Below are 11,604 nucleotides of genomic sequence, written 5' to 3'. Positions count from 1 at the left end.
TCCAATCTGAGGGTTAGGCAAGTAAAATTTGTCTCTAGGCAAAATGCAAATTTGGTAATGATCTAAACATAAATTTACTTTATAAATCATAAGTCTTCATGATAGGGAAATACCTTTCCATTTTACCTGGTGGGAAACTTTAGAAGTAGAGAACTACAGTTCATCTCACTTTTTAATTATTTGGAATGGTCCTTTCCCATGGCACAATTATTGCAGCCACTCATTTCTGCTGCATTTATCAAAGGAGAAACACTCAGCTAGCATTTGACACACCAGCCCTGCAGCACTCCACATCAAATTGTGTGCAGCAGTCACAGCCCAGTTCTCACTAGCAACTGTTGAAAGGAAGACCTTACTTCAAAGGGGGGAAAAGTTGTCTTTTAGAATACATTAGGAAAGAAAAACAATAACATTGGTTGTACTCGATCGAAACAGATATGATTTTAGCTTTATTTTAGGTATTACTCCTTCCTAGTGGTGAAACTAGCCAGTGAATACTGCACGGGGGATGGTTCTCCTGAGAGTTAGATGCCTCTGTGGACATAACTTTGAGACAATGAAGCGACTCTCCCCAGCTAATATAGTTGACTGTCTAGTTTCCAAGCAATCTGCACATTTTTTCTGTGCCCTTTACCGAACCTCTGTGGATTAAGAAAGGCTGGTTAATCTGTAGGGTATGTGCTCTATAATGATGGCTGGCCCACGCAGACATTGCTCCGAATGCTGTGCAAGCCAGGAACAGACCGCAGGGGCTTTGCAAATCCCCACAAAGAGCCGTGCACTGATTGTTTAGGCTGCAGAATCATTTCTCAAATGAAACACAGCTGAAGTGCCAAATACCGACTCTCCCCAGTCTGGCTGTTACATATGGTAGTGTCTTCCTAACCAGTTAACTGCTGTGGCTGGGGAAAGCACTGTATCTGTAGGAACACTCAGATTGTTTTGACCCTGACTATACGAGATAATTCTGAGGATAGCAAGGGTTGAAATCATTAACTGTGCTCAAACTGTGCTTATAATGTGCTCAAACTGAGCATATTAATTATGCTCAGAATGCAAGAAAGATTAAAGGAGAGATGCAGAGTTGACCAAATGCTGCAGCTGCAGGTCAGCAATTCCTGTCTCATTCTGCCTAAGATCTCATAACTGCTTCAGGATACAGTTCTCACAGTCATGTCCCAGCTCCTGATTGCCTTCACTGTGAAGTCACTAGTTACTGGTTGAGGTGGTGAACATGTATAGATGGATCTGTGCAAATGCAGCAGCTGCTTTTCTGAAAAGTCCATATTTTTGGCATTGCATTAAGATAGTAAGCCAAAAACCAATCAAAAAAACTCAGTGCAGTGTACCAGCGCCAGTAGCACCGTGTTTGCCGTGTCCTCCAGCAGGCAGCAATACAAATCCCATGTGCCACAAGAGGGGCCCATCCACCACAGGTGCACCTTTCTTGTGTGGGATACAGTGTCTGTAAAACTGTGTTTGCTGGGTATCTGGGCCACCACAGTGGAGAACTGGAAGCAAGATCACATCTGGAGTGGAGGAGCAGGACAGCACAGGGGAATAATGTTGCTTGTAGGGAAGGTATGGGGAGGAAGGGCCCCCTGAAGGAGCAAAAAGGCTCCACAGGGATGGCAATAGGCTGTTTGGTTTGGAGGAAATGAGGACCTAGGCCAGGATAGAAGGTGCACAGCTGTAACAGGGCAGTGCTGAATTCCTCTCAACATTGTCTCTTCCATTTCCCAGCTGTGCCATCACAAGCGATGACTGGCAGGTCTAAGGCTCGGTCCCTTGTGACCAAATACAAACTGCAGGAACTATTACTACTTACTTAAGTTGCTGCACACCTGATGCCTCCTGGCTTTTCGGTGGGTGCAAAATCCATGGAAGAAGCTGGAGGCCCTGGGACTCCAGCACCAGCTTCTGAAATGAGTAATTTAACTTAAACTAGGATATTGCTGATATATCGATTTTATCAAAGTTGTTCTCTGTAGCACATCTTGAAATCTGTAATGCTTCTTTTGGATAAACCATTGATTAATGTTTCACTTGCACAAAGCCATAGTGCCTTTCTGCCTGCTTGGTTAGTACATTAAGCAGGATGAAGCCCATATTCTTTGCTACTACCTAAAAGTTAGCCTGAGACAGATATTTAAGGGATGTTTCATCCAATTAAATGGGCATGATCGAACCTGCCATTTTCAGTCTTTGAGCTTAGCTCTGAATTAAAGCGCAAAGGAAAACTATATACAAAACCTGAAATCATAAGGGCTTTGCAACATCTAGCTTTAAAGAAGTTTCATGATTGTAAGCAGAACAACTTGGTAGGAGAAATCTTTTTTCTTCTCTTTTTAGATTTCTTTAATAAAGGATTTATGATGCTGAAGTAAAAAAACATTTCTCTCTGAAAATAAAATGGCCAACAGTCAAGGCTGATTCTTTGAAGTCCACTGCGTGAACTTTACTAACTCCCTACTTAATATTAGCTAATCCATAACTGAATTAGATATCCTAAATCATTCAGCAGGCTTGAGTTATCCCTATAGGTGGGAAAAGGAAACATCAAAATCACACAGAGACATTAAGTGAAATACTTCTCCAATTAATAATATGTTCAATAAATGTTTCCAGTACTGTAAGTCAGTTTTATTTAAAAAATAGAGTCCAAACATTGTTTTTTATAAGGTGCAACATATATACTGGTTTCTACAATTAAAAAAAAACAAAACAAAACAAAACAAAACGATATTCATAATTATAGTGTCTTTCCAACACAGAATCAGTGGGTCTCCTGCAATTCTTAAACATTCTTTTTCTCCTTCATCAGAGCATAAGAATTAATAATTAGTATCACTGTGACAGCCAAAGGGTCTGGCTAATGTCATCCATGTTCTGTACTTTAATAATAAACTTTCTGGTACAGATTGTTTCAAGTACACATCAGAAGTTGAATGTAACTGAACACAGTTCATGCAAAACAAAGTACAATACTGAACTTGCATCATCCAAAGATTTTTGTTCTTGTTTAGTTTGACATCTTCAAAGTCCAACTGCTTGAACGCAAGGATTGAACCGAGCTTGCATAAAGTGAGCACTATATACTAAAGTACCCGCATAACTCTCAGATTGATCAGGCTACGTGACTATCTTGAGCTCTAAAAATTCAAATAAATACTTAAGGCTGAGATCTATGTTGGAGTCTATTCTGCAACTTCTGAGACAAGACATATTTGGGAATACAGATGGAAAACAGCGACTGGTAATGGGCTTGTTATGGGGAAATACATTGAATCATTACATCAGAACTGCATTTTTGGAGAAAAGCATGGTACTAATTTATACTAAGATTGTTCCCCATTCAGCCACTCAAGCTACAAGAGCAATGAAGACTGTAGTATGGAGGAAGTTCAAGAAAAAGACTTCCAGCCAATTACCATCTCTGGGAGTGTCTGAAGTGCTAAGTTTTCTAATTAGCAAAGTCTGTCCAGTTTCAAAACCCTTCTTGTCATTCTAGCATCACCTCAGCCTTGACAATGCCAAGCAGCTGAAGGTAGCTATGACTATGCCATTTCTGGAGAGCTAGATATCAGTCCCCGCTCTCAGGGCATTTAACATATTTTGAACAGACATTGGAACAAGGAACAGCAGTCCAACCACCCATGTACAGTTACACGTCCAAACCTTTTTTCCTTGACCCTTTAGATATTTAAACCATTCCATCTAAAGAGGAACGTGTTTGATAGAAAAGAGCTGAACACCCATTTATCTGCCTTCTGCTTTGGCGGTAGGCCCAGGGTCAAACTGCACCTGCAATAAGTGCATAAATCTCAATTCCTTCTGTAGTTGTTTCTTACAAACCACCATGCTGGTTTTATGGATCGTGTTCTTAAGTCCTTAAGGCTCCTCATATGCACTCTAGTAAGATGAGGTGACAAGCTATCACAGGGCTGACTGTTAGTTTTAGTGGATCAGGCCTCTAGGTATTAATGGGAATTAGCCATGCAAGTTTATGCCTATGCATAGCCACAGACTGAGTTTAAGCTGATAACCCAAGTGAGTTAGTATCCATGGCCAGTTTAACCTCAGTTAGGTGACTCCGTGTCTTTTTCTCAGCAAATTACAATTTTTTTCAGTGTTGATACACTGTCCTGATTCCTGTTAGCAAACATTGCCCTCAGTACTATGAATGCTTCTTCAGAGTTTAGCTCTGTCATGGACTACATTATAATGCAACATGGACTGAAATTTCCTTCACTTAACAGAGAAGGCTTTAGACCTCTCCTTTTCCCTGACATACAAGAAGCCTTGAGTTTGATTTCAAATAGCAGATGGATTCACTTCCCAACTTATTTCTCTTGACTTATGAGCAAAAGAGATATTTAGAAGTGTTCAGGTGGGAAGAGTACTCACTCTTGTTTCCTAGGTAAACATAAAGGAAGATGGAGAAAGTGTTAATCAAACATGTATGTATCAACATTAAAAGCTATAAAAGTGAAAAGCAGAACACGGTCCTTCAATTTTAATTTCAGAACATGGTTGCCCTCAAAAGTGCTTGTCTTAGTCCAAATCCCTTAGATTCTAGTAGTTTTGGGTAGAAACTGACATTTGTACTAAGCCCCACTTGGGTTCAGTCGTGGGAATGAACTGATTTTATTTTATGATGGCATCTCTGTCCAAATGAGGGAATCCAATGTTTATGAGCTTGGTTGTTGACTTGGTTGGTTTTTTTATGAGTTTGGCTGATGACAGCTTCACAGAAAAACATAAGAAACAACAATATTATGTTGTATTTCCTGTTTTCAGAAGGAAAGGGTTGCTCAGTTCTATAGTTTACGTAGTTTTAACAATATCCCTTTAATAATACATTGTACTGCAGATGTTCAGTTAACAAAAAGTATACACTGAAATATTTATGGGCTTTGGCCAGAGCTACCTATATTTATGTCAGTCTGTTGCAAACAGTATTGTTAAATGGAGTACTTAGCAGATTTAAATTATCCCTTTACTTCCGTTTCTTTTACCTAAACAATTTTGGCCATACTTTGTGTGAATGCAGTGGGACACGTGCCAGAAGGAAGCAGGGTCACTGGAGATAAGAGGAGGAATTTGTGACATGTAACTTTGGGCATCTAACTGAGGGTGCACCTGGCTAGTTGTGTCAGTTCACGGACACAATAATCACGTGCATTGCCTACAAGTTGGATCAACAGTCTGGCTTTTGTCTGGAGTAAGCAACAGGCTCCTCTGGCATGAAAGGACTCCCTTCATCTCTGTCCATGAAGACCAGCTGGACACAATGGACTTGAGCTACCAGTATCTGTATGAATTTGAACAAAAATACCAGAGGTCTTAGATGCATAAATGAAGGGACCAGACCCTCAGAGGGTCTGAAGGAGATTCAGGACATCTAAGTGAAGATGCAACCTCTCTCCAATCTTTAAGCTTATAGTTATAAATCCAACACTAGGCAGTGTGGATTATGTGTTACTGAGAGTAGAATTTGGTCTTCTGTTACTGACAGCAGTACTACTAAAGTGCTAGTATATTAACACAGACAATGTTGACTCTGTGCATCTCACACGAGACCAGAACAAGGGTTTCGGAAAATTTAGCATTTTTACCTGAGTGGCTTGGAGGTCCTGGGGGCTGTTAAATCTTGCATTCTTGCTGCAAACAGATCAATAATTAAAGCTTTGCTATCGTTTGCATTCTCAGTCCCTTTGATCTTATCCAGCCACAGTGTTGTGGGGATGGATTCCACAGTCCTATGACTGGCAGATGCATAAAGAGTAGATCTGCTACAGAATAAATGTCTGGGACTGTTAAATTAACTTCAGCAATCTCTTGGCAGGTACAGACAAATGCCAAGAAATAGCAATGACAAAAAGGAACTAAATGGAGAATCAGGAATCAATGCAGAACTTCATTAGTTTTTGAAAAATGATGATGTACATAAGGGGAGACAGGTGAGGGATTCAATCTCTTGTCACTAATATCGATGAGAGCTGGATACCAGTCTCCCTTTAGTGCCTTCGAAAATTCCTCCATGGGCTTCTATGTTTTTTCCTGTTGTCACAGCAAACCACATAATACTAAATATTACAGTACCTGTATGCAAAATTGCATAGAGACATAATAAATCCTTACAAATAAGTCACATTTCAACATTAATAAAGGGAAGCTGATTGACAGAAACCCTAAACTGTATAAAATTCAAAGGACTAAAGCAGGGAGCAGGGGACACTGTGTTTTAAAGTGAGCTGAAGTGTGTTCTTGCTCCTTTAACTCCAGTCCTGATTCACTTAACTTTTACAAAAATAAATGAAGATGACAAAATTTTTCATTTTAAAATATGATGAAAATATGATTTCATTTCATTTCCCTCATGAAAATGGTATAATTCAGTAGCAAATAAATAGCCATGATTTCAATAACAAAAACAACTGACATTACTCATACACACTCTTTAGTTTGGAACACAAATCTTTATCTCTGTTAACAGCTTATACATAAACAGTGTCTGCTAGTCTTCACACCTGCCTTGATGCATCCCACTGGTGCTCCTCGCTCTTTGTCTCTAAGCACCACATCACTTAGACCTACCAACACTCCAATTGAGCTGTTGGGAATCTCATTAAGGAAACACAGCTTGATGTCTGCAGCTGCTCAGAGCTTCTAAACTGCCTTCCTCATTAAATAAGTGCCATCCTGCATCCACTCCCTCTGTCAGAGGCATATTGAGCCATTCCTCATACATATTACATTTTCTCTTTAAACAAAATGAAACACTGAACATAGCCTTTGTGTTAATCTAGAAGGGATTCCTTTGGGGTTACTTTCTTCTTCCTTTACCAGTCTAGTTAAACATGATAGATTCAGGGTCTTGGTTTGCCATTTGAGCCATATGTCTTAATACATCCTTTTTAGTTATGATACCCAGCAGCCTCCTAGAGGAGAAAAGGAAAGGAAAGGTCAACATTCATCTCATATATCATGCAGTTTTTTCTCCTGTTCAGCTGCAGCAGTATTTTGTGAGTGCTACCATATAACACTGTCCATCCCATCCATTCCTCAATGATTATCTTTCATAAAAAGCATTCTCACCTCGTGTATGTTTACTACTCCAGCCATGATCATTAAGTTAAATACTTTGTGTTGTTATCTCTTTTTGTTGGGAACATGACTTAGTGAGGAGCTACAACTACTGGCACTTTGTACAACGAAGTAATGAGTTTCTTTAGACTCAGGCTGCAGAGGACCAACAGCACAAATCCAAGGCACCAGTGCGCTGAGCTAGGGCATGGGGTTTACTAATACATGAACTAAGCTAAAGCATGGACTTTCTGAAACTCTCACTGTCCAAGAGCATAATTCCTTCAACTCTGAGTGATAATTTCTCATTTATATGATCCTAAATGAATTATATCTGTCAGGAAAGATGAGGCCTACAGGATATCTGGCCCCAAGGGTCAAAAATTTCCTAACCCTCAGTATTCAAGGGCTTTTATTTCCAGTCCCTGAAGGCCACGAGGCACTGAATTTTGAAACTACATCATTGTTTTATTTTTTCCACCTTTCATTTCATCTAAGTGCTAGAACTCAAGATCAAAATTTCCAAATCCAAGCACCTAAAATCTGTGCCCCGACAATGGTCCTTATTTTCTTAATGCTGAGGACACTGCATTGATAGTAACAGCTGATACACAGTATTTTTTAATAACAAGAAGGCTTTTTGCAGAAGAATAAATTTTAGTCTCCTGCATTTGAAAATGATGGCTCTGATTTTGCTATCCTGTTGTAAAGTTTCTTCTTACCACTAGGAACCTGGAATGAGCAATGATCCCAAAATAGCTCAAATCCCATTGGAATTATGGGATGTTATTTCTAGTGCACATGGTGCAGCTTTTTACTCTTCTAATTTCAGGTTTGCCCACACTTCTTTAGCTGGTTTTTGTGGACTTTTGGTTTATATGCCTTTCCATTTTCCATCAAAGAAAGCTGAACAGATTAATTTTCTTCCACTGACATCTTTATCACAGTCTTCACAAGCACCTAATCTAGCTGGATGTCTAGAAACAGGAACATCTTTTGCAAACAGTACTACTTGCCAGGTCTGCCTCTGTTGAAAACAGAACGATAGTGGGAATCAGAATGGTTTATTTGGTATTTATCTTTACCTTATCCAAATAACAATACACCAAGGATTTGGGAGAACAGAATGAAACATGACACCTGGCAAGGGCTGTTTTGGTTCTGAGTCTGATTTCTTTTGCTGCCCTGGAGAGACACTGGGCACGCTTCCCTTATTCTTCCATTCACAAAACAGACAAACCCAAAATATTCACTTGCCTGTCTCAGAGGTGCTGATTAATTAGTTACTGTCTATACTTGGCTTTAAAGAGGAAACACAGTGTTTTTGTTAATGCTAAAGAGAATCTCCTGAGATCCTCTAGGCGTGCTTGACTCAGCATCTACTCACCCACTGCGAGTGACGAGACACTGCCGGAGTCCGAGTTTCCGGAAAATATCTACCACGGTCTCCATTGGCGTGTGGTCAGTGACAGTGAAAGGGCTCAGGTTGAGAATACGCCGCAGCTTCAGTGGATGGGGACTGTTGGGTGGCAGTTCTGGGGGGTCTTCGGTGAAGTACACAATGGAGTTGCTCACCACCCCATCCTGACGCTGTCTTGCATTCTCTGTACAACAGAAAGATCAAGGTAGACTGAGTTAGGCTTGATAACAAAATTAAAAAAAAAAAAAAAAAAAATCCTTGTTTGGAAAGCAAAGGTAGTAGTTACTTTTTGTCTTTAACGTACTGAGGTCCCAGAAGCTGGGGTTACTGAGCAAACTTGAATTTCCTTGAGACATTGTTCCCTTTAAGCAAATGTAACTGATATTTTTACAAACACATATTTTTGCTTGGTTGGGATAATGCTTTTCTGAATAAATACGCAGCTCACTGCATTCACAAACATCACTAATCCAATTTCTGTCAAATTCAAATGATTATATGTCATTTCCTCCATTGTGAGAATCACAACAGAAACTTCTATTATATGACCAAAGGAGTGGAGTCAACAGCTGTGTATGGTCCCAGCTGGCTTGGAGCAGCATGTTTGTTCCCAGGCTTCTCAGTGGAGTTGGGGAAATCTGGGCATGATGAATGGATTTATGAACACAAAGCTAGGCAAGGACAAGTTCACATCCCAGGAATCCAGTACCTCTCTGGCATGCAGGGTGAATTTTGTGGTTTTGCACTTAATTCCTTAAATAGAGTTTGCGTATCTAGATTTTAAAACGGCAGAAAAAAATAGCATCCTACTTAAAGGAAAATAGTAAAGGGAGGAACACTATATAGCAGTAAATGAGTTTGATACATTTTTCTCAACAGTACATATTTGACCACTTTCAAAAGTTCAAAAGCTATCATTCATACTTTGATCAAACTATGAAGTGAACTTCATGCTACATCTGGAGTTTACGTGATCGGTATAAGCCTTTTACTTTAAAGTATGCTCCAAGAAGAATTCTTAGCATTGAAGTAGCTTATTTTCTTTGTAGTGTTCACCTCATTTCTACTCAACACTACAGGGTGTGAACAATATATGAGACGGATTTCCAAATGATAGACAACTTCTCTCTCCCCAGAATAAGCATATGATGTGTTTGGCTCTGAGGGTTTAAACTCTTTCTTCTTTTTTTTTCTTGTCTTTTTTGTATAAATTCTTGGAAATGGTTAGAATTATTATCTTTGATTAATATAGGTTGCTTCTTTTCTTGAGAGGTACAGCAAATCAGACATATTCAAAGCTTACGTATATATTCTTGGCGCTCGTTGCCATCAATCAAAGTGCCGAAACATGCTCCTGTGACTTGTAATGTGGAGATAGTAATGGTTTCCAACATGTTCCAGCTGCATTTTTTTCCCTTTAATGATGATTGTCTTGTAATATTTCTGGAACTGGAGCAGTGCTCGCTCAAACCTAATATCAGTAAAGTATATGATTTTCAACCTTCTCACCCCACATATTACAAGCCCTATTGCAATTTATAGGAATGATGCTAACTTTGTCTCATCTTGTTTTGATTCATACATCTAATTTCAAGTGTGAATATGCCTGCATAGTTCTTTGATATATGATCTGTGCTAAGAGGTAACATTAATCAAACTGAAGGTAACTCCCACCCTTTGATAAAAACCCTTGACAGCTAGGTATTTCCTTCCCGAAGCTGCACCCAAAGCAACAGGCCCAAGCATTTCAGCTACCACGCTGCTGTTCCCAAGGCACCAATGACCCTGGACAACAGTGATTAGCCAAAGCCATGACTTCACTCTTCAAAGTCAAACATCTCTCTGGAGAAATTTGAATGATGTAGTACTATTGAGCAAATTCAGTGGCATCAGAAAAATGGTGTACTTTGTATGCAGTCTCACTGATGGGGGAGTTAGAGTAAAGGTAAAACAGAAAAACAGATCATTTTTGCAGTCAGTGGGTAAGAAAAACAGATATAACTTAACAGAAAGAGCAAAGCAAATGGATGACAATGTCTGGTTTTACAGAGTAATCTATGCAGGAGGCTCTTGTCATAGCTAGAGAGTGAATTAGTTCTCCCAAATGTGAAAGGGCCTCTCATATTCAGAAGTTTACAGTTCACAGCCTATATTAACTATGTTGCGCTCTCAACTCCACATTGGGAAAAGTACATTATACAGGCCACCTGGCTTGTCTCCAAGACTCTGCCTTTTGTATGGTGCCTCCCAAACTGGCCAAATTTAAGAAGAGCTTTACAGGTCAACTACTCCCCTCCGTAAGACTGTAAGGTTGGTGCCATCTAAAATGTAGACACCTATTCCCAGATGGTGACCCTGCCTACCTGACCTCCCTACCTGCTCAACAAGGATCAGCGGAAGGATGCAATCCTGAAGGTGCTTCTGAGCAACTGGAAGTGGCATTGCCATTCACTTTACAGGGACAGGATGCATCAAAGCGTGCTTAGTGCTCCACTTAGTAAGAAAGAAATGATGTAGGGGTAACTCACGAGGCACAGGGCTATGTGTGAACAGGTATTCCACACATCTTCTAGCAAGCCTGTTCAGCCATGTTGCCATTTATGGCCCGAATCAAAAGACTCAGTTCCTCAAAATTCTCCGACTTGCTTCAGACAGCATCTGATCTTTCTGCTTTTATAGTGAGAGCTCTGCATCTTCACTCCATGCAGTTTTCCCACTGACATACCTCCCTGCAAGGGAGATGCAAAAGGCTATGAAGTTAGGATGGCAGACAGTGTTACAGCCACGACATGGCACGGAGAGTGTAAAAGCCAGACACAGGGTAGGCTAAATACATCTAATTAAGTTTTTTTCACTTCTCACGGGAGAATGCAGAAGATATTTGAAAATCATTAGCAAAAGCAGGATAAAATACAAACTATTTTATAAGTGGTATCAACTCTTGGCATTTACACATTTGGTGAAACTTCAGACACGTATTTAACTTTCCTAGCTTGGCCATACAAGGCATCTTTTGTTACAACCAAAGGAAGATTAGCCCTCTTAAAAAATCAGTTGTTTGAAGGGGGTATTGCAGCTAGCAGCCTTGGACTTCA

The 11,604-nt window shown here is 39.9% G+C and overlaps 1 protein-coding gene across 4 annotated transcripts in view; it reads right to left on the bottom strand.

Annotated features, from left to right (window-relative positions):
* Positions 1-2,621: 2,621 nt before the first annotated feature.
* CLCN4 (chloride voltage-gated channel 4) overlaps positions 2,622-11,604 on the bottom strand; it is a 47,618-nt gene continuing 38,635 nt past the window's right edge. For 3 of the 4 annotated variants that reach the window (XM_029999012.1, XM_029999013.1, XM_029999014.2), the window contains 2 exons: positions 8,477-8,693; positions 2,622-6,944 (listed from right to left, as the gene is read on the bottom strand). In XM_029999012.1, the coding sequence (XP_029854872.1) occupies positions 6,854-6,944; positions 8,477-8,693 (308 nt within the window). In that variant the 3' untranslated portion in view covers positions 2,622-6,853. The remainder of the gene's footprint in view (positions 6,945-8,476; positions 8,694-11,604) is intronic. The other variant, XR_003921193.1, reaches the window with a different exon arrangement.

The sequence above is a fragment of the Aquila chrysaetos genome, chromosome 23 (assembly GCF_900496995.4).
Source record: "Aquila chrysaetos chrysaetos chromosome 23, bAquChr1.4, whole genome shotgun sequence".
NCBI lineage: Eukaryota > Metazoa > Chordata > Aves > Accipitriformes > Accipitridae > Aquila > Aquila chrysaetos.
The sequence above is the reverse complement of the archived record's forward strand: the minus strand, read 5'-3'. Positions and strand labels throughout refer to the sequence as shown.